At 42.5% G+C, this 23022-nt stretch overlaps 1 protein-coding gene across 1 annotated transcript in view; it reads left to right on the forward strand.

Moving 5' to 3' along the window:
• AFG2A (AAA ATPase AFG2A) overlaps positions 1 to 15139 on the forward strand; it is a 195823-nt gene extending 180684 nt beyond the window's left edge. Inside the window, exon 16 of the mRNA XM_086612562.1 lies at positions 14821 to 15139. Coding sequence (XP_086468688.1) covers positions 14821 to 14997 — 177 coding nt within the window. The 3' untranslated portion in view covers positions 14998 to 15139. The remainder of the gene's footprint in view (positions 1 to 14820) is intronic.
• Positions 15140 to 23022: the final 7883 nt, after the last annotated feature.

The following is a 23022-nucleotide window of genomic DNA, read 5'->3' on the forward strand; positions in this document are numbered from 1 at the left end:
TTTTAGCATTAACAGCTGAATGCCCTGTCTTTTTCTCTCCATCAAAGTTTAGGTTATGCAAACAGGGTTATGTTGACCCTAATTATGAAGTCCAGTGCTGGTCTCAGATTTAAAACCCGCTCTTCTGTGCGCAAAAACGTCAGTGTAAACTCTTGCCGAAGCCATGTAAACTTGATCAGGATCTTCTTTTAATAGAGAAATCATATGACAAAACACATCTGTTCCCAATAGTTTTAAGAAATGCCTTGTGGCAATTAAAGCAAACGCTTGCTTAGAAAATAAGACCAGGTATATATCTAGCACATTTTTACTGTTTTTTCCCCCTTCTGGATATATACTGTGTTAAAGAGGAGGCTCAGCAGTCCATCAATAGTACATAAATTAAGCACTCTCTCAGTGGCTGACTTAATAACCTAAGTAGTATGTATTAGCTAAAGGAGAACTGGAAAGTAGCCTGTACATTTGCTGCATAGCTGACTTGCTGTAAGGTTGTCAGGCAGTACTTATTTATAAATCTTGCAAACTGGAAAAAAAAACCCCGATAAGATTACCATGACATGACAAATGCCAGCTATAAATAGATTTTTGACTTCCTGCTCATCTCTTTTCTCCTGCCCTTCGTACACCGCTGCGGTGTGGCAGACTGCTGGGGCTGTGCAGCTCCCCCAGGTGAAGGTCAGCTCTTGATATATTTTTGATCATCATGTAAAGTTCTCCTGTTAGTATGTGGTCCCCATTTTAACCTCTTTGCAGATTCCCCCGATTATCCCAAATCACTTTCATATGGAGCTGAGGTTAAGCTTTATTTCTCTTGGCTTGTCCCTTCTTTAGCAGACACTTCCTCTTCACTTTGAAAGGACAAAGCGATGTTCAGCTGCCTGGGCCTGCGCCCAGCATTTGATTTATACATTATTTAATTTCCTTTAGAAAATTGGAAGCAGAACTTCAGGAGTGGAAGTCAGTCCTTTTCATTTGTTTAAGGATCTTTTAGGGCTAATATAATCATCGATAGTAGATGTCAGCATGATTAGGGTGACTTAAGGTAAAGCAAAGAAAATTGAATACCGGGGGAAATTATTTCATAATGGAGAGGGTGCCAAGATTTATAGTCGTGCACAACATCTGTGGGTTATGAATTGTGGCATTAAAAAATGAAAATGGAAAATCATCAAGTTTTTGAGTGACACGTTGAAGACACCTGCCTCTCCTTACTGCACAGCAGGCTGGAGCAAGAAAGGTTTGCACCCTTTGCGTTACCTTTGCAATCATTTCTTGGACGGCAGTGCTCTCTGGAACTTAATTCAACCAACTAACTAATTCTGCAGAAATTCCTCAGTTAGTCCGGAGGTTTTCATTTGGGCTGACTCTGCATTCACTTCTGCAATTAGGTCTGCACATGCCGTGAAGTGACTGCCAAGACAATTTGAAAATTTCTCATGCAGCAGAGTCAGGAAATTAAAAATTAACTCTGGAAAGGACATCATATAATATTTGGTAATGCGGTTTGAATACTGTGTCCACTGAGGGGTGGAAGGTCCTCCTCTTACCAAAAAAAAAAAAAGTATGAATGTTGAAATGTTTCTTCCATGGATTTTGAATGATCCACAGCTGAGAGAAGTACCAGAAGGGGAGAGGCCTGTGGCATACATGCGCTTATGGATACAATATGCGACCTTTAATTTAGCGAAATAGCATTTAATGATGTAGAGTGAGAGTCCCACATTGTTTCAAGGCTCTGTGGTGCTACGGCTGCTGTTCCTAACGTGGTGTTTTGGGGGGAAAAAAGGCTTCACTGCTGGAGTGTCGCAGTGATGCTGTGCCCATTTCCAGGTTCCTCAGAGTTACGGTGTTTGATTTGTAAGTCATTACTGCGCTTGATAAGTAGGAGATGCACGTTACAGCACGAGCGAGCCTGTCTGAATTACAGCTGTGCTGTACAGTCGCACAAATGAAGGGAAACAACAAAATCCAACTTCCCCGTGACATTTCCTGCATTTAAAACTTGCTCATACCATACAAAGCAAATGATCGATATCAAAAAGTCGTCCGGATACCATGAAAAGTATTAAATCTGATACTGAGTAGGAAATGTTAAGAATTTCTCCCCATCTTTACAGTGCTGAATAATTACAAAGTGTAGAGAAAATAGCATTTTGGTTTCGGTCCAGCATGGGACCCAGAGCTTCTGTGGTAGCATCCTGTATGTGCTGTCTTCATTGTTTTGATCATCTTTTACTGTGTTTGGAGAGGGTCTAAAACACATGCTGTCCCAGTCCTAGTGTCTGTGCCTCGAACATAAAATGAGTAAATGCAATATACTGGAAAGTGGAAAGTTCACGCTTTCTCATGCACATAGGCAATTCCTGAGCAAATCTTACGAATTCATCTCTTGACAAGGGGCTGGAGACAATAGCAGTTGTAGAAGTCTGTGCTAGGAAGACAGAGCAGTGTGAGCTGAAGACAGTGTCAGTGTTGCCCACTAATTAAGGTGTCCTTTATTTTCTGCCTCTTCCACTCACGGCCACTTGACGTGCTGTTGGGTGCTGCCATCCTTAGCATCCTCCTCTACCCTTCTGTGCCAGGCAAAGCGGACTGCTAGGTGATTTCTGAACCTGCTAGATAGGCTGGAATGGCACCGAGGAGAGCAGTTGTGCTTTATTGTGTGATTGTATAACTCGGCTGCACAATTCAGCTTAGTAAAATGTTTATGGAAATTCCTGAGAAGGCATATGTGTGTTGCAGGCTCTATCAAGAGGAGTGCATCCACAGCACTGCAGGCAAGAGGAGCAGATGATCTTTTCCTGTGCTTTCACCCAGTTTCCCCCAAAGATGACTACTAGGTACTTTGAGGATCCAGACTTGCATATTTCTTGTACAGAGGCTTGCAGTACGGGCTCGGACTGCTTTTTTTTGTTCTTACTCTTCAGCCTATAGATTCGAGAGCTGGCTAGGATCTGTACAACCCACAGTACTGGGTTTTTGTTTTTCTCATTTTCTTCTTCTTCCCTTCTGCCAAGAGCCCTCCCAGCCCAACAGTCCTGTCTGTCTTTCCTATTGCTCTTCATAATAGTTGTTCCCTTCATCTTTCTTTCCTCCTTTCTCTTTGTAGCTGTTTGGACGAGAGCTGATATAATTCCTTTCTCTAGTGATGGAAACTGGGAGAGCAGAATCTTTTCTCCAGCAGTTTACACTCTGGTAGGTAAACCAGCTACATAGCAAGAGGCACGCTCCTACAGGAAACCTTACAGTAACTTCAAGTTGTAACTGTCCCTCGGGAGCACTGCAGTTGCACCAGCCAGTTCTGTTGCTGGTTGCACTAACATTTCTTAATGGCTTTTGAGGTTTTTTTAGCTGTGGTCCTTAGTTCTGTGATAGTCAACCTTTCTCAGCTTGCTCTTGTGGCATCCTCTGCCGTGCTACAGCTATAGCAGCTCCTTTGGGCGTTGTTCCCTCCTCCCTTGATCTCAGCCGCTGCCATGATGTTAGATGCTATCCTAGAAAATCATCCTGGTGCCAGGAAAGGTGGGACACACCTGGCATTATCCCAGGGACTGTGAAAACAGTAATACAGTATGTGACAGTGTCTACAGACAGCCTTCCTCAAACGTTAAGCACCTGCTTAACTGGTGTGATCACTCCCGCCTCCCTCTGTCACTGCTGGGAAAAGGTGGGTGCCTCTCCACAGGGCTCGGGTGGCCTGAGGGGCCTCGTGGATTTGTGCCTCCTGTGCAGGGCGCCCAGAGCTGTTCCGCTTTGATGCAAGCACCAAAGGCAAGGGCTTGAAGTGGGGAACGTTGCATGTAGAGCACTGTGGGTAAGGACAGCAAATGTCACAGAGCTTAAGGGGGATCCTGGTGGCTGAACGGTATTAAGCATAAATTTCATAAATTTCTGGCCTTCAGTTGTTCGTGTTCCATGTTACTCTGCAACTTCTTAGAAGTTCAAATGCTGTTAACGTTAAAAAGCAAGCTGCGTACGACCTGGAGGAAAGGGAAGGGAGACCCCTCTGCTTCCTCCTATGCATATTTTCAAAAATGTTGAGAAATGCAAATGACCCATTTTTTAAGACTTTGTAGCACTGGAAATATGCATTACATGCCTTGCCTAGACAAGGAAGGGGAAGAAAACCCAAGAGACCAAAGATGTTTTGCAATAACATGGCACAAATTGAGAAGGAGTTTACAAGTATGAAAGAGGAGAATTGGAGGAATTTGCTGAATTAGATCTGTTATCCACGGAGTAGCAGATCCGGTTATCCAGAATACTGAAGTGACTGTCAGAAATGACATGGATTCAGTTTTCTCAGCTGCAGGAGGGCACTCAGATGAGAAGTTTTCATGTTAACAGTGCAAAAGCAGATGCCTTGTTAATCTGGTCATTTGTAACTTTACTGAAGGTGAGTGACAGCTCCGACTACAGGTTCTTGCATTTCAGCATTTTACCTTACACTGCCTCGTTCTGTTCTTTGGCTCGTTCCCAGAGTGATGGGGGACAACTATCCTGGTGACAAGCTGCTCCACTTGTCAGGGAGCTGGTACTTGGGAATAGCGCTGTGGATCCCTCACAGTACGCACTCCGGGATTCACCGGACTGGGGAATTTTAGACCAGAAGCAGTGGGTCACATTTACCTATGGACTACATTCAGTAGACACAACAGGGATACACCTGAGATGTATCATTTGAAGCTTTTATTGAAACTGAAAGTGGTTAGCAGATATGCTGGTATTGACAGTAGAATTGTATTAATTGTTTTATGACTGAATAACTCACAACACCGGGGGTGTTTTGAGCACACAAATCTTAAAAGCAGCAGATTGAGAAGTGTCGAGTCAAAACACTAGGATCCTTACGGGAAACGTGGGGGCTGCCCACCTGAAAGGGCCACTTGCCCACCTGGACCAGTCTCTCTGTATGTCAGGCATATATTTTTCTTCATTAGGTGCAGCTTGCATTGGCTTTTGAATTGGCAGATGAGTGAAAGAAGCTGCACAAGTGAAAGCATTTGTACGTAGGTTCAGTATGTCTCCAAGCTTCAGTGTGCTTTAAATTCGCTTTCTGCTGCAGTCTCATCCTCTCCCTGCCTTCAGAGCCTTCCTCTCTTGCCTGCCTTCCTGCCTGCACCCTGGGTGAGCCAGCTCAGGGTGCTAAACCAGCAAAAAGTACTCTCTTCTGTGTTGCTGGATTAGGTTTCTGCTGGTTAGCAGTTGAACAACGGGCTCATCAAGGGGCCAGATCAAAAAGAAGCGGTGACCAGTGCATCGCTGGTTTAGACTGACTGTTGGGAAGCACAGGTCACACTGTCGTGTCGGTATTACTGCTATTTTATTGACTTTCTATTCCGTTAAAATGTACCCCTTACACAAATCCTTAACTCAAGGTCGTTGTGGGTACGCCACTTTTCTTGTTCCATGTATTTATATCATTCCTTGTTTTTTTTTCTCGCTGTAATTCGTTCTTTTCTTGCAGAAGTAAAACTTGCATTAAAACTTCAAGGTTTTTCACCAGCCTTTTTGCCACCTCCTTAAGGAGTAATAACTGTATGCAGAGGCATCTAGCTGTGGCCAACAGCACTGCTTTCTAGGTCTGATTGTCCTCCCAGCCCTATTCTGTCTCTGTGGAGTACAGGCATGCAGTAGCCCTCCTCCCTGATTTTCTTGGGAAACATGAGCAGCTGGGTGCCATCGGAAGCTCCAAGAGGTAAACTTAGAAAGAGTCCGTAATTCCTCTAGCATTCTGCTGCGGAAATAGATACTCCACAGGAGACATCTCGCACCTTCCAGGAACAGAACCCAATAAATGAAAAAGCAAGAGAGCTTCCATTAAGGACATTATTCATCTTGCAATCTAAAGGCCGTACACAACAAACGTCTTTTTTCGCTCCTTGCCTCAACTCAGGATGTGTATGCATGTATAAATAGCTGTGCAGAGACCCAGAAAGTATAAATCTGTTTTGGCATCATAGGATTTGTATGCTTTCTATGCAAATTTATAGAAACACCAAGACTCCAAAAGATTTGCTAGGCTTTCTGGCCATTGTTTTTAACAGAGTTTGTTTGCTTTTACTATATTGTATTAGGTTATTTCATCATAGGTAACTACGCACACAGTTGCTATTGACCTGCTATGCAAGATCCAAATCAGAGACAATATTTGCCATAGCTCCAAAGACAGGATGAAAGGGAGAGTTTAAATAAATCCATGAAAAAAGACTTTCTTGCTTTCCTTTTTGCTGAGTGATTTCAAAAGTTTAGGGCTCTAGCAATCTTTCAGTGGTGATGTAATAGAAATGCTGCTGCAGCTGAAAGGAGTTGAAAGACAGTTCTAGACTGGCTGTGCTCTATTGATGAAAAAAATAAATATTTCTAGGGAAGAGAGGGCACTTCTCCCAATGTTTTTTGCAGAATCGCTTTTATTTGCTTTGTTTTGATAGGAGTCTAAGGCCTCTGCTCCTCTCCCAGGTTAAACTTGAGAAAGGGATTACTTGTTTGAGGAGCAAAGACACGCATTATTTCTCAGGGCAAGAATTAGGGAATATGCTGAATCTATCGCCCAACCTCAGATCTGTCTGCCTCAAAATCAGAGAAAACAACTACTTAACACCTACACTATGATAGGTTTCATAAGGTAGAAGCTGCCAAATCTGTTTTGTAGTTTTTTCTTTTGTTTTGCTTTTCTAGAGGGACACTCATGACAGCTACAGCTAATGATGTCCTCTAAGTCTTCTAGTTTTAAATTTTTGCTTACATAATTCAATCTGTCTTGCTAGCGGCGTTCAGCAAAATAGCACTGGCTCTGTGTACAGGTCCTCTGTAGTAACAGCACACTGTGAGTGAGAACATAGGCTTCTGTTAATTGCTTTTAATTAAAATGAGTGCGTGTGCACGCACACACACACACACGTATGTATAGAAGGACTCTGTTTTTCTAGAGGCTTGGCTTCCTTTTCCTCATTGAAGGGAAGAAGTTAAACTTTCTCATTAAATGTTTATATAAAAACGAAATAATTCTGAGGTTAACCAGAAATGCAGCTTAATCTTGTATAGAAACATGTGTGTGATTTCTTTTTTTTTTTTAGTTGCACAAATATAGCTGAAACTTGAAGTTGGCAGAGTGTGCTGTTTAAAAATATTTAGTCCCAGCATGTAAAAACTCGTTTTGTTACGGAATTCCTTTGTGAAAGGTGTAGCTATGCCATGTCTCTGCCAAAGTGATGGGAGCCATATCGACAGAGTGCGTTTGGGAAAATAGCTGCATTTTGGGCTTGTAGTTACAAAAGTTGAATTGGAATTTACATGTTTTATATATTGCTTGGAAGGATACCACATCTAGTAATATTTTTTAAGAGAGTGGAAAGAAGAAAAAAGAAGGCTTGCAGATGGAGTCAAAGCTTTGCTCTGTTAGAACATGTCGGGATGAGCAGAGGTATGTGTGATGACACTTTGCATGTACCACTGAAGGCTCTGGTTTATTCTCTTTAGCTGTCATCATGTGCTATAGTTATGATACATATGCTTAATTTTGGCTACATACCTCATCTTTCCCTTCTCTTCTCCGGGCATGTTTAAGCTTTATAGAATAATAAGAGCTACTGATACATGTGATACTGTCTGCTGCCCAGGCATAACCCGTGCTCAGTTTTTGGTACTGTAAGAGCATTTTGTGGTCATTGCTGTCTCATTAACTGTTGCCACGATGCCATTGTCCCACAAGAGCAACCAGCCAGTTGTCTGGCTCAGCCCCTGGCCAACACGCCAGGCTCTGTGGCACCGGGTGACCGCAGCAGGTAGACAAGGTGGATCTGAAGCCTGGCCCTCCCAGCTGAGACCAGCAGGAGGGGACAGAAGGAGGACTTGGTCTCTGGTGTGACACTCCAAGGCAGCTATGGCCACCATGGAGAGAGCTGAGTGGGAACTGTTGCCCTGGTCAGACCAGATGTTTTCAGGTGGCACGACCACTTCATGACCCTGTGCAGCACCTCAGGTAAGCTGTGGACACTCACACACATGGTCAGATGCCCATCAAACTGCAAAATTACACAGATAAACAAACTGTAGTTTCAATACTGAAGATTTGGGCCAGTCTGTTCTGAACCGATGTCACCTACAGACATCGTTAAAGGAGCTGGTTTTGTTCAATTACATTTGCTTAACAACTTCTCATAAAAGATATCAGGAATAGCAGAGATTGTTTGCTCAGCCCGTCAGAGACACGAGATGCACACAATACCTGACCTTCTTATTTAAGAATTGCAAAGGTGCTGCTTCATCACTGCAGACCTGTTTTAAAGTAGGCTATCCAATGTCCACTCATATCGAATGTCTCTTTAATAAACAAAGAAGAAAGTCTATCTTTTTATAAAAAATAATATTTAATTATAGGATGTCATTGCAGGGGATGGCTGCAATACAAATAGGAGCTCATCTGTTTCAAGGCAATGTTCCTGAATACAGAACCATAATGAATGTACGCACTTTAATTTGAGGAAAGCTAGTAACATTTTAAAACAGTTGCCAAGAGATCAAAGAAGCCTCTGTCTCACTGAGGCACTTGTATGGTGGGTGAGTGCCTTGCATACTTCAGTTAGGAAAGTTTTATAGAGCGATAATCATTTGTTAAGTAAATTCACTCCAAAGCTTCAGTGGTAGGTACACTACATGAATCTGAAGAATGAATGGATACTGTATGAAAAGCATTATGCTAACATACTTTATCATTTTCTGGTTAGAATATATTATTTTCCACTTGCAAAATGCCCAAACATATAATCCATCCCATTTAATTCTACAGATCATAAAACTGCACAGAATGAAGAGATACAGGGGTGACTGTATGTCTTTCAAAGATTAAATCAAAATTTATTGTAGGGTCATCCATTATTTCACAGTATTGGAAACTCCTTCTCCTAAACAAGATTTCTAGTGGTATGCAAGAATTTCTCAGAGAAGAGAAAAAAGGCATGTTATCTTGTATTTTCCTTTTTTATACATGAAACAGGGAAGTTGAAACACAAGAGAAGTACTGAATTTAAGTCATTTTGAAATACATCAAAACCTCCACCTCTCACTGGTTAAGAGACTCTCAGGTCAGCCTGTTTTAAAGAAAATTGGTATTTGTGACATCTTAAAATAGCATTTTTATCTTTAAAAGTGACACGTTGTACAAAAGCATTATGTGGGGCACATCTCCCTAGCCCAGCCAGCGCCGTGCTGCGGTACCTGAGCTAGTTCAGACAGACCACCATGAGCATCAGAAGCGGTGTGGGGGTGCTACAACCAGGTAAGCGAGCACAAAACTTCACGAGGTGATCCAGCAGCTCTCTGCTACTGGAGGGAGAGGCTCTTGCCGTGCTCTCCACCCTTCTTGTGCCGACCGGTGCTTGGTGAATCCCCCTGTGAGCCCATCTCAATAACCCAGCAGCAAGCTAACACTTTTTTTTGTATTATTTGCCTTTTTTTTTTTTTCCCCTTGGATTAGTTTTCTGATGGTCTGGTGCATTGAATCAGTTAATGAAAGGGCCAGCTTAGTCCCAGAGCCGGCACAAGAGGCGGCTGGGAGCCGGCAGCGGGTGGTGCCTGCACAAAAGAGAAGGGGGAAAGAGGGGCCGCAGCGTCCCACACATTGAGCAGGAGTGACCTTGGCGTGGCAAAAACCTCAAGGTATTTACCATCTCTGCCCAGCACTGCGCTGAGCCTTGTACAAATCCCTTGCGGAAAGCTGTGCGCTGCCGGAGTTGCACTGAATGGAGATGTTTGTGTGGATTTGAGAATACAGCCAGCAACCTTCCCCTGCTGCTCCCTTTCAGCCTCTCTGCCTACGGTGCATCTTCTCCTGATTTTTCTCTTCTTGCTTTGGAAAGGAGACCGTGTCCACCTCTTTCCTCAATCAGTTGACAGCCCTGGTTCCTGAGCGCTTTCCCGCTTCCCCGGTTTTGTGTGGTTAAGGCTATTGCTCTCCACAGGGCAGCTTCTGATGCAGGGGTGAGAGGAGGTGCCTGACGCGGGTAGGAATTCGCCTGAGTGAGAAACAGATGTCCTTGACCCAGGAGTTATTCATGTCTTTTTAAAATGCCATGTGTGAACCTTTTATCTCTCCTTACCGGAGCGGGACAGCAAACTCCCCGGACCTTCCTTTGGGGCTGCCTGGCAGGCGTGCAGCGCACGGGCGCGCGCGCTCCCAGGTACTTTTCATCCGGGAAGCGCCACAATTCGCACTATTCACAAACCGCAGGGTACTATTCTGTTTCCAGGCTCCTAATCCCTCTTCCACACAATCCCTTACAACTTTAACTGGCGGGGTGGAGGAGTAAGTGAAAAAAGGAAGGAAAAAGGAAAATGAAACACAATGTGCAGCCAGCCAGCGGCTGCCAGTTACTGCGCACACAATCGACACCAGCTGCAGCCCAATTAAACCCGACATTCACAGGTGTTCCCAACAGCCCCTGCACTAACAAAACCACTTTCTTGAAAATACCTAAGGCTTTAACACAGAAGCTCATTTCTTTTTTTCCTCTTTTTCTTTTATTTTTTTTTTTTAAAAAGATTCTTTAAAGCTATTTAGAGCACTTTAAATACAAAGAAGCTGAAAAGGACTTTCAGTCCGCGGGAAGGAGTTGGTGCTTATTGCCAGAATGAGGGAGAGTTGGCCAAGCTGAATCAGCCAGTGTAACCATTGGTGTCGGGAGAAAGATGGGTTATGCTGAATGCTGTTTATTCAGAGAACAGTGACTGGCATTGGGCATTTTATTGTTGCTGGGAGCGAGGGCACGCCTAGGTGTAAATTCACTCCTTTTTGGGACTCGTTTGCACCATCGCTGCGAGCTTGTGTGTGGCTTTGCTTATTACTGATCAGTGTGTGTGTGTCTGGTTCGGATAGCAAATTTGAGTTCTCTTTTCCTCCCAGGATAACTTGGTACAGTCGCCTTTTTGACTTTGAAGTAGGATTCTAAGTTAGTTGTTTATTTTCTGATCTTAAAGCACTCATTCAGATGGTAAATCAGTCCTTTAAAAAAGTGATAGTCTGTTTTTAAAACATGAATCCAAAGCTATTTCCATGCTAAGAGAAGACTGCTGACAGCAGGCTAACAAACAGGTCAGTAATTTGCCCTCATTCGCTTGAAAATGAGAATCATGTTTGTTAAACTCTCATTTATAATTACATTAATAATCAAACTAGAGTATATTCTGGTACTCATAGATTCAATAGTATTCAACCACACCTGGCTGGCTATTCATCTCTGCAATAACACCCCACACCTAGGCAGTTATTGCTTAATTACCTGCTGCCTAGTCTGTTGGTGTTTAATGACTGTTGTTTCTGACAATCACTTAATGTCTTCATTACTGCTCTAACAGTCAATGCTGAAAGCCACTCTATTCGGATGCAGTCAAGAATATCTATTTTGTCCCTCAATACATCGAGCTGCAATTTTGCCTTTGGAACAGGGCGAGGATGTTATTCCTATTCCTCAAAACACACAGAGATCCAAAACACTGCACTTTTTTTGTTTGTTTTTTTTTTTTTTTTAATACTGAAAAGGTAAAAATGGTGATCCCTTGGATTTCTATTTGAAATTAATTAAGAATTCTCTTAAAACTGGCAGGTAGGTAATGTTGATTCACAGCATTCATTTATAGAGGCAGGCAGAGGCTATTCATGCTGATAAATGCAATGGAGAGAAAAGAAAATCACCCAGACTTCAAATTCACAAGTATACAACCTAAATCAGATATTGTCACTCAAAAAAAGATACTGGAGGCAGTGTGGGTAATTTTCTGGAAAAAAAAAAAATCATCTTGGTGCTAATATGATGGCAAAAGCAATGGTAGGAAAGGAACTGCAAGCAACCCAGAAACACTGCTGTGCCGTGGTACGGCTCCCGTCGTGCCCTGTGCGGCTTCAGCCACTCAACAGCAAGGGGATAGAGCAGGACTGGGGAAGGTGGTGACCTGGCAGACGGGCTGAAGGATGGACAAGTTCTGCAGGAGCAGGGACTGAATCACCGAGGACTCTTCAGCTTGCAAAGACTTGACTGAGAGGGGATGCGATAGAACTCTGTAAAATCTTCCATGTTACGGGGAAGGCGAATGGGGAACAACAGATGAATCACTGTTCTCGTAACGCAGGAACTAGGAGGCACTTGTTGAAATTACCAAGTTTAAGACAAACAAAGGTGCTTTTTTATACAATGCATGATTAGACCGTGGCTCTCGTTACAAGATGATGTTGTGGACACCAAAAGGAGAAGTGATTTAAGAAAGTAATTGGACAAATTCATTGAGGATAGTCTGTTGCAAGGTTCTAAAACTGATGGTCTAGATGCAGCCTCTGGTTTTGGAGTGCTGCTAAGTCTGGGAAGGATCCATACCTTGCTGCAAAGCTACTGGTTTCCTTCCTTTGTGGTCAATTAAGCCCCTCCTGTTACTTTCCCTCTTTGCCTCACGTGAACCAATCTATGTTGTTTTTCAATCTAGGCAGAAATGACATTTAAAAACCCTTCAGTTGTTTTTTATAGTAAGAAATGTCCTAACATGACTGTGACGAGAAATATCTGTGACAAACCAGCAGACCGTAGGCCAATATCGCAGCAGATTTCACCAGATGAATTGACTCTCGTTTCACTGTGGCTATATTCCTGCTTGTGTTTGCTTTCCACGAGTGATTTAGCTTTACTGGCTAGTAAGAATGCTTGTGAGGACTTTTTTTATTATTTTTTAAAGTTTGCATACTTGAAAGAAGAAAAATAATCAAACTTGCCTTGTCGAATCTCTTACCTCAGAAACCTGATACTCCGGGTTAGCCAAGGAATGGAAACAACGCCATGTGACTTCTGCCATCAGACACGAGGGCCCAAAATTTAAACACTGTGCCATAATGCCTGCTGCTTATTACTCAATAACATAGAAAAGATTTAGTCCACAAAATTTTGACTGCAGCCAGGAAAAGAGAGAAATCTAATTCATGCCTTAAAATTCTTTCCTCTTCCCTTAAAAGCAGCTCAAATGCTCCTGGGAAACTAACAAAAAATATCAGTTTTCTGGTGCTTCCTCATGTCTCGTGATGTTTGGTTGTCACAGAACTTATGGTTCAGTCTTTAAGAATAAAATTAAAACAAAAAATTCCTTTGGAGGTTAATTATTGTCACTGTTACCGATACCCTCAGCAGAGCATCGGAAGTATCAGTTTATGGGCAAAGTCCTCTGAAGTGTGTCAGTGTACAAGTGAAACAGGAGGAAGTAAGACTGGCGCTGATGGTCCTTTTTTGGATCTGCCAACTTGACAGTCTTTCCTTTGGCTTCTCCTTCAGTAAAACATAACAGCTCCTAACAAGTGAACATCTTGTGCTGTAGTGATACCCCGCTTCATAATTTTGATTCTGTAGATCAGCGATGATCTCTGTGAGTGAAGCAGGACGTTCCAAACCTGCTGTACTGCGTTTTGGATTTTTTTTAATAGTGCTTGCAAAAACCCCCCAGAAGGTCTCTTCCTCTTAGTTTTGTGGAAAATTCACCCTTAGTGCAGTATTTGTGAAGAGGAATTGGACCCCTCCTTCAAAGACCAATGCAAGTTTAGAGTCCAGGGTGCTTGGGATCTGTTTTTCCATCAACAGCCTTCTCCCTTTTGAAAGATTTCTGGGTTTGGTGTTAGGGAGGGATGGGGCAGGCGGAGTTTTATCTGGTTTGTGTTTTTTTTTCTTTAAGTAGTGTTATATTTGTGTTGGTAGGGCAATAAGTCACACTGTCTATTTAGAGAAAAACCTGAACGGACAGACCAAGATCCCTGCGTTACTTTCTAGGTGATGTACTACTTATCTCTGCAAGAAGCTGGTGCACTAAATCTCAGCTACGCTTCCACGTTTAACTGTCTCTGAAGTCCTGAAAAGCATTAAAATGCAGAACAGCAGTGTTTAGCTTCACTGCTCATTAGAGCAGCACAGAACTAATAGTAATATTGTTGTAACTTGACAAAGCCATCTAAATCCATGCATGTTTTCTTGTGAAAGCTTCCTAAACATGCTGCTAAATCCTCTAAAAAGCTACTAAACGGCTTTGGCAACCATTAGCACAGCATAAGCAGGGGAACTCTTTTCAGTAAGTGAACAAACAGAGAAAATATGCTGAATAGCTGGACAAATGTGTTTCAGCTGGCTCTTTCATTTACAGATATAAGGGAGCAGTCAATATCAATCACTGTTTTCCCTGTTGCACTGGAAATCACAATATCTCTTTTCATTCCACAAGCTCTTTTCACCACAGTAATGTGTCTTTAGAGTGACACTGGCATCAGTCTGTTTCCGCTGTCTGAAGTCCAGAGAGCTTAAAAACACATTGCAGGGTATGAGACCTTAACCCTCCTCCCCTTCCACACACCCCTCTCCTTCTAGCCTTCCTTTCTGAATTAATTGTTTTTACTTCTTTCCCAGCTTAAAGCTGAGAAAGAAAAGTGCCCGCAGAGCCTGGGAATATCTGCTCTTGTGCTTTGGGGACAGAAAAATGTATCGCTGGTTGTTGGGGTTTTAATTTATCAGGTGTTGCGGAGAGTTTAACACACGGTAATGTGATTATCAAGTTGATTTGCAACATACTGTAATATGGACTGTAATGTTACTGTGCTTTGAATTTCGAGCTATATCCTGTTTCTTGGATGTCCTAATCACCCACAACGCCATTTGTCAAAAAAAAAAAGTTGGAGAAACTCTGTCCTTGCGAGTATCTGGCATTTAGGGTACGTTGATTTTCTTATGTTTGCTTTCTTCCTTTCAAGTGATATGTTTTATAATAACAACGCCATGCGTTTGGGGTTTTTTTTTTGTTTCTTTGCAGATCACAGCAGTCTGTAGAGAAGCAGCTCTTCTCGCTCTTCAGGAAGACATACATGCCAAATCTATCATGGGACGGCACTTTCGGTACGCGCTGACTGTCGTGACCCCAAGGATTCCTGATTCGTTAATCCAGTTTTATGCAGATTATCAGCAGCAAAGTGGACTGCACGCGCTTTGAGAAGAAAATTAATACATACCCCCATTCACGGGGCCAATAGCAGGTTTCCTTTGTAAAGCTGTCAGAAGCTGAAGAATTTTGTATTGTAAGTGAATGGAGTGTCCGAAGTTAACTGGAGTGCAGAATCATCTGAATAAATGCCCGTGTGGAAGTTTTGAGTGTGACAAACATTGTCCAAAACTTTATATTTTACATTTTCAGTGGTATAATCTGCATTTTAGAGATAGTACAATTGGTAGTGTAAGTCAGTTTATCTGAGTGTATATCTGTGCATCAAAAAATAATGATCAAATTCTGACTATTTGGTGGATTCTTAACCCCAAAGAGAGTAACAAGTGTCATTACCATCTTCATTTGTTCCTGCCTCAACCACAGTTTAATCCCTGGGACCATCCCAGTGAGGCGCAGACGTTGGGGAGTGGCCTGACTATGAAAAATGCTGAAAATTATTCTGAATCTTTTGATTTATGATCTCCAGAAAAGCTGCCAAACAGGCTCGCCGAACATCGAGCTTTCCGAGATAAGACTAAGGTATCCTGACTGATTACAGCAAAACATTTATCTTTGGTCTTACACAACTCCTTTTTGCACATACTGGGAAGCAGGAGCCTTAAAAATTGTACACCCCTTAGCTGCCTGTGCGTCTCAGAAGTGAACTACATCTAATTCTTGGCTAACCTGAACTCACGGCCAGGCGTCAGCGAAAGCTTTTTTTCTTTTGTCTGTTTCCATCAAAATAAATAGGAATGCTGATTGGTAATTTGAAGCTGGCCACTTAAAATCCTAGTGAATCCTAATGAACGAATAAGAAAAGCTCCTTGCAAATAATTTTATAAATGATCACAAAATAGTTCAGGGACAGATACAAATCTTTTCATCTTATTTCTTTATTATATCGTCTGTTGAAACGACAGTAGGTCCTTATGGGTGCTCCGCTCATGCACTCAGTATGCAATGTTGTTAAGCAAACTCATTTTCAGCATTCTCTTCACAAGAGAAAGACTGAGCTTTTCTATTCCAGGTGAGAAAAATAGAGGGAAAGGTAAAGCAAAACCAATACAAACTTCAACAAAAATTTTTTTAAAAAGTGACAAAACCCTGATTTTCAGTAGGTAATTCTGTGTTTTCTGGGTGTTTTGAAGGTAAGTAGAAGAATTTACAGGTTAAAATTTTAGCCAAATCGTGCTTTTACTTGTTGGAGTAAGCAAGAAATATAATTTCAGGCTTTATCACCTGTAAAGTTACTTTTGGGGTTTGTTTAGTGGTGGTTCAGAAGACTTTTCTTTCTTGCAGTCATTATGTATGCATTCATGGGAGAGTTATATAGAAATTTATAACTTCTTATGAGAAATTTGTATATATCTGTCTAAGGCTATTTCTACTATATTTAAGTTTCATATTATCGATATGAAACTTAAAAAGTAATCTCTTGGCCTTGATTATGTTTTTTCTCTCTTAATTTCACTCTGTACACAATTTGTAGCTTTTAAACAGAAATCTACTATTTTTAAATAACAACTTTTCTATTACTTTTATTCTAACCTCTTGTTGCTATAATTAGCATTTAATTTTACTATCACTGAAAAGGATTAGAGGATGAGGAAAGCAGGTTGTTTATTTCATTCATCTGACGTATGGGCAAGTTTTTTTCTTTTTTTCATTGTTTGACTCTTTAATAGTCCAACAGATAGAGGGAATTAAGAAAATTATAAACTGGAAAATTTGCCTTGGGGATCAAGACTGCATTTGAAACTACTTTATCCTTCTTTTCTAAACTCTATATTCTCCAACTTGAAGCTCAGGATGTGAACCATTTATCATAACCATTACATTTTTGATGTTTCCAAAAATTAAATGCCATACCATTATCCTCTGGCACTTTCCTCCAGTGCGTGTTCCTGGAGGGAGGAAAGAGAGACTGTCATTTTTACTGCCAATAACAAATTCCATTTATAATTTTGTATCCTAAAAATAACACTACTACTCAAATGAGTAGCAAAACTAGATTGCCATTCCTTGGGAAGTGCTCCAATCCCTTGGGAACGTGCACCAAGGTGTGAATCTGAACTGAGGAACTGAGAGAGAGGCAGGTAGGAGCTGGCTGCCCTTTCCGTACGTGGACTCCTGTTGCCATCAGCAGGAATTTTGCACATTGAATTTTAGGACATTAGGAGAGAATGCTGGCCCATGACTGCGGTTTGTGCCTTGGGAAAAACCCATCCCTGCAAACATTCATCTTCTCATCCACATGGTACCACATTTATCCACATGGTACCAAATCTCTTGATACATACCTACGTGCCTGAAGTGATTCTAAATGTAGGAATCTCCCCTTTTTATCATTGGTTTTGTAGAACTTGATTTTGAAAATAGTACGATACTCTTACAAAAAGTAAGGTCTGGCAAATTTGTGAAGTCCCTAGAAGGTTTGTGTGGCTCCCAAATTTTCTGTTTGGAAAACTTGGCTAGGGTGATCCACTCAAGATCTTACTTCACTCCAAGCCACAGATGAGTCGAGATTTAAAGAAAGGTATGATGATTTCCTTTCTGGTTCCTAACGACAGATGGCTGTTATCGTGGACTAGCAACTTGAAACCTTCTTATCAGAATTCTGGAAAATAACCAAACATTCAGTTTTGGTCAAAGCACATCAGCAGCATAGTCCTTCCATAATCCAGTCCGGGGAGTGCTTTTGCACCCTCAGCCTCTCGTTGGAACTTACTGATGAGGGCACTGTAGGACAGAGCACTTCAAAAGTATCTTCTGTGGGCCTGTCGGTTAAATGAGTGGTTTTTAATTCAGAGCTGAACTTTTCCCAGCGTGTTTTGCTGAACACACTGTGCCTTGGCACCGAATCAAATTGCTTGCCGTGCGAGGCCATATAAGCCTGAACACCTCTGCGCTTCCGAGTGAATCAAAGACAGAGGCGTTCTTTCTTCTGCTGGGTTAATCACGTTTATTGTTGTTCAGAGGTTTCCATGAGATTTAATTTTAATACAGCGATAGAGGCTCGGCGAGCAGAAAAGAACACATCTGAGAAGAACATCTCTCTCATCCTCTCTTTAACTGCTGAAATGGTTCCTACGCTTATTTCTTTACGTTCTTTAGAAATACAGTCTTTTTCCTGCCTGCCATTATCTTTTGGAGACAGTTTTTGGCCCAAATACCGCTTGAGTTGCAGAATTCTTAACATTAAATCAGTTTTTCAATGTTTCAGGCACATTTTGTTTAAATAAAAAGTCTAACTTTTTCCTCCAATAACAAAGTCTTGCATAAAATGTCTTTTGACAGGTTTGCCAAAAATGACCAGGAGAATATTTATGATCAATATGCAAAAGTGTCTTCACTTAACTTGAAAAAAAGTTCAGTCCTGTGATCTCCCTAATGCATAAAACAGATTTTCACTGGAAGTACGATATGCAGTTCTTAATCCTGGAAAAAGAACGAAGCTTATTGTGGATAATTTTCCTATCGTCTCTAAATAAGAACAGAACATAAGGTTTACTGAGTTCAGGTGTGAGGGCAAACATCGGGGACAGCATAAAGATAATTTTCAAAGATGGTTATCCAAAATTCTTGAACTTAGACTTGTCAGCCCTTTCAAATATTGTGTCCTTAAAGTTGATTTTTCTGGTTTGTGTATGCTGGCTCTTTCCTTTTAGTTTATTTATTCATTTTAAATGTCAAAGTGTGGTTCTTCTCCTTCATAAGCTGGGCACGTGCCAAACACAATGCTCCTATAACTGAGCATCAGTCCCTTGGCACTGTGGGAAGGCTGTCTGTGGATGATGTTTCCCTGCGAAGAAGGCATCAAACTCTGTGCTGGTGGGCTGTGGAGAGGGGTAGAGAGAAAGCCAAACTGTAAAGGCTGGTGTTTTGCCGTGTACTGCCCGGTAAGCTGAACTTAACTGATGGACATGTGTTCATGGGCAGGAAAACTACCCCTCCTTCTTGCAACAGGCAAGTATCAAGGCTGTGGAGGAGACTGACCTTTAAGGCTTTTGGTTGTTTCTGGCTTTCCCAGAGAGGGCAATTTATTGGATGGGTGAACCCATTTCTGGAAAAGCAAATGTCCAGTGGTTGTGGTAGCTCAATCTCTAGTGCTAGCTAGGAGAGAACTTAGAAGGAATTGTACTTAGAAGATGGAGAGCCACCTATGTGCATGGAAGGCAGGCACCCACTGTCAAAAACTTGGCAAAAGCCCCTGAAAGAATTAGTAAAAAGCAGGCTTCAGGAACTTGCCTTGCTTCCTGTGATCACAAAGTTGGGACAAACCTGAACGTGCTTCCTTCGCACTTCTGTGCCTGGGGATTACTCCTGTGCTAATGCAGTCAGGGGCGTGGGATGTGGCTTGCAGTGGGAGCTGGGTGCAAACTGGGCTGCGCCTCGACCCGCTTGTGACATATGTGATGGGGAGGTCTGCTGCTTGGCCACCACTGACAAAGCCAGCACCTAAGGAGAGACAGGGTGAAGGAGGGTGGATAATCGGTGCGTTTCAGCTACTCTGAAGTGACATATTAGCCACTGGACACAGGAGCCAGATGGCCTACGTAAAGCTCTTTGTAGCTGCTCCAAACTCTTATCTTGAGGTCCTGGTCAACCTGGAGCTAAGGCGTAGCAGAGCTGCGTTTGGAAAATTAGTTTCACCTTGTGACCCTTTTGTATTTGTATTTAATGTTGTTATGGTTGTAGAGAATTGCAATAATTTTTATCTACTATGAACCTCAAAAATATTTTGCTTTTGCTGCTGCCTTTTTTTTTTCATTTGACATGAAAGAAAATACTGTGGGTGATCTAATATGTGCAACTTAATAAGGAGCTTTTCCTAGAGAGTAGGAATGCAGAATCTCGGTTGTATTTGGGCATGTTTTGAATGGCAGGTTAACATCTGGAAGACAAATATTTCAGCTGAAACCTACTCCAAATTTTGGGGTTTGTGTCTGCTCTTTCTGCAACTGCTACCTGTTCATTTATTAATCTTTTCTGTAGGAAACTCAGCCATGCGTTTTCTCCAGGGCTTTATATGTTCTGTGTTAAATATTTTAAATGGTGTCATTCTTCCCTGCAGACTTAAATCCAATGACTCGTGAGTCCTGATAGGAGAAGGAGATGTGTGTTTTCTCTGTTAACTAGTCCGCCAAGGACCAGACCGGTGAGGGGGAGAGAACCCCGCTCTGTGTTTGCGTGGCAGGCCTCCAGCAAGAGCCCAGGTGTTGCAAGAGAAGGCAATGGCAACCAGATGACATTCTTTCCCCTTGAACTAGTGTGGAGCCATTGCTCAAACAGCTTACGGGTCCTTCCAACAGAATTTGAGGCTAACGTGTTGACTGCATATGCTTGTGTAGACCCATGGCAATAAAGCTTGGATTCATCTCACTAGAGGATTAGGGGAGCGGAATTGCTCTCGGTTCCCTCGGCAGTCGTTGGAGAGACGCTAGAAGATGGTCCAGACAGTGATTTATCCCAGCTAAGACCTGAACTACCTTTCTGGAGGTGCTAAAGGGGGTAGCTGATGTCAAGAGAGGCCCCTAGGCACTTATCTAGAGAAAGTGCCTAGAGGTGGATGGAAGGAATGGAGAGCAGTAACTCTCAAAATATTGAGAGGGATATTTTGCCGACTTGTGCAAATATATCCTGCTGGCATAAATGGTTCTGGAAATGCCATTGGTCTCTTCCTCTCCATACCTGTGTCTGTGTGGCATGGCACTGTGCTCTTAACCTCACGCACTCCTAATTTTTTTATCCCCTTTACTAACAGAGGTGTTTTCACATCCCTGTTCAGTAAAGTAAACGGCCCCACATCAGCAGAGTGTGGAAAGGGCTTTGATAACCTTCAAGGTGAAACACTTGTCAGCTCTCGCTTTATCCAGGAACGGATTATCTGGGCTGTGGAATAATGAGGTCATGTCTTTCCTCTACACCTCTGGCAAGAGCTCTGCATTTCACACAGGGATAGCTGCTTACATCGAGCCTGCTCTGCTTAACGCTGTTTAAAGCTACCCCCCCTTCTCTGTCAGCGAGCTTCCCCCAAGCTGAGGATGTGAAACGTGGTCATACAACCTCGGCTGCATTACGTGTGAGGTGTTTTCATGGTGCTTGGATTGCTGTCCTAGCGGCGAGGCGGTTGGGTTTGATGGAGCGGTGGCTCGCATGTGCTGGTGCAGCTCCGGACGGGCAGGCGCTGCTGCTGAGGAATGGAGAGCGGGATTCAGGGGGTGAGCAAACCAAAGCCATACATCTCAGTAGTCAGCTTGCAGCACTGCCAGGAACCGAAATCTGCAGCTTTAATGCAGAGCTATTGCATGGAGAGTGGCCATGGACATGAAAGATCCCTAAAGCACACAAGTTGTGAGTGTTAAGGCCTGATGGGTGCTTAAGTAGATAAGCAAACAAACAAATCCTTTAATATTCTGGAATGCTTCCTCACCACCTAAGTAGGGATTATTCCACCCAACCAGCAAATTTTCTACCCTTCTACCTATTGTAAAGCTTGCCTTTCAGATAACTGCGCTCTTTAATAAGCAGTACTCTGAGGTTAAAAAAAAATAAAAAAATATGAAAGCATATTGAAAACTTCTGTGTGGATTTCAAGAGAAGCACAAAAATATTAAAAAGCCTGTGAAAAGTGAGGTTACTGCAGCGCGGGCAGTTGCATACGTAGGATGCTCCACCAGAAAGGTCGCTACAACAGAAAATGTTAACCTTTTAAGTTTGTTTTACAGAAGTCAGTACTGGTTTATGTACAAACACGTGCCGTAGCTCACCCGCCGCTTTCTTCTTAGCACTGTGAAAAATCTTGGTTAAACTGTCTGCTTTCTTATCTGAAACATGTAGAAACAACTGGTTACCTTGGTCTCACACCACTTCCAGGCTTTCATCATCTGCAATTTTGGTAAAAAGCTGCTTTTGTTAATATGTAACGCCTCATAGTAACCGGTCACACTTTTACTACAAAAGGGTGTTTTATTTTCCTGAGGGATGAATAGTAATCAAGGATCAGCTGGTAGTGCCAAGTGCCTTGATAACACAATTGGCTGCATACAGCTTTGTTCCTGCACTTGCCCCAGAGACTTAGAAGATGGTAGGAAGAGCTGTTCTTCACCTACTTAACCGTTGGGGATCTGAATTTGGGGATTGCTTTGTCTGCTGGATGAGACGGTAAGCGCCTGCATCGGGCTGCGGGAAGCCCTTACTGACTTAACCATGGTGAGGCGAGGGTGGGAGAGGAGAGAGAGAGAGAAAATGTTTGAAAATAGATATGTCAATTAGGAAGATTACCCTGAAATTAAACACTGACTGATTTTAAAGTGTAAGGGGCTAGTTGGTGGTGTTGGAAGGAGATGGAAAGTGGGAATACTGGTTATAATCAGAGTAAGGGCTGATTTGTGTTATTTTGATGCTGATTTCGGTGTGATGGTGAGCTGAGCTGAAGGAGGGCTGTGGTCACCCCGGCCCTATGGTGGGAAGTGTCTCACTGCTAAGCACAAAGTGGAATCTGGCTTTGATCTCATTAACCCCATCAGCACTGGGTTAGCAGATGTGTTTCTGGCGTTTGACTCTTTCAGACACTTAAGGTGTATATAAAGTGGCAGACATTACAATTCATACTTTTTGGGGCGTTTGGGTGTTTGGATTTTTTTTAGCATCAAATACTAAATTCTCCTAGGCCAGCCCTGGCTCCTGCATTGGTCTCACTAAGTGTTTCCTGCGCCGCAGGAAGGACACCCTTGCAGTTGCTCTCTTTCAGGAAATGGAATTTTCACATCTTCCCCTACTCCTCCAAAATGGGCTTTGTTGACTGGAAAAGATAATAATTGCAGCAGGGCAGTGCATGGCACTTGCTGTGTATGGAAGTGAAACCTCTCTGAAGCCTTTGGAGTGACCAACCCTCCTTGAAGTACAGCAAGCCCCATAGATGCAGAACATTTTTGGAGATTTTTTTTTTTTCCCTCCTGGAGATATTTCATTATCATATCACTAGCAGGGTTCAGCACAGTTGCAAACACTTTAGAAGAAGAAGCTAAG

The sequence above is a fragment of the Tauraco erythrolophus genome, chromosome 5, assembly GCF_009769465.1.
Source record: "Tauraco erythrolophus isolate bTauEry1 chromosome 5, bTauEry1.pri, whole genome shotgun sequence".
NCBI classification, from domain to species: domain Eukaryota; kingdom Metazoa; phylum Chordata; class Aves; order Musophagiformes; family Musophagidae; genus Tauraco; species Tauraco erythrolophus.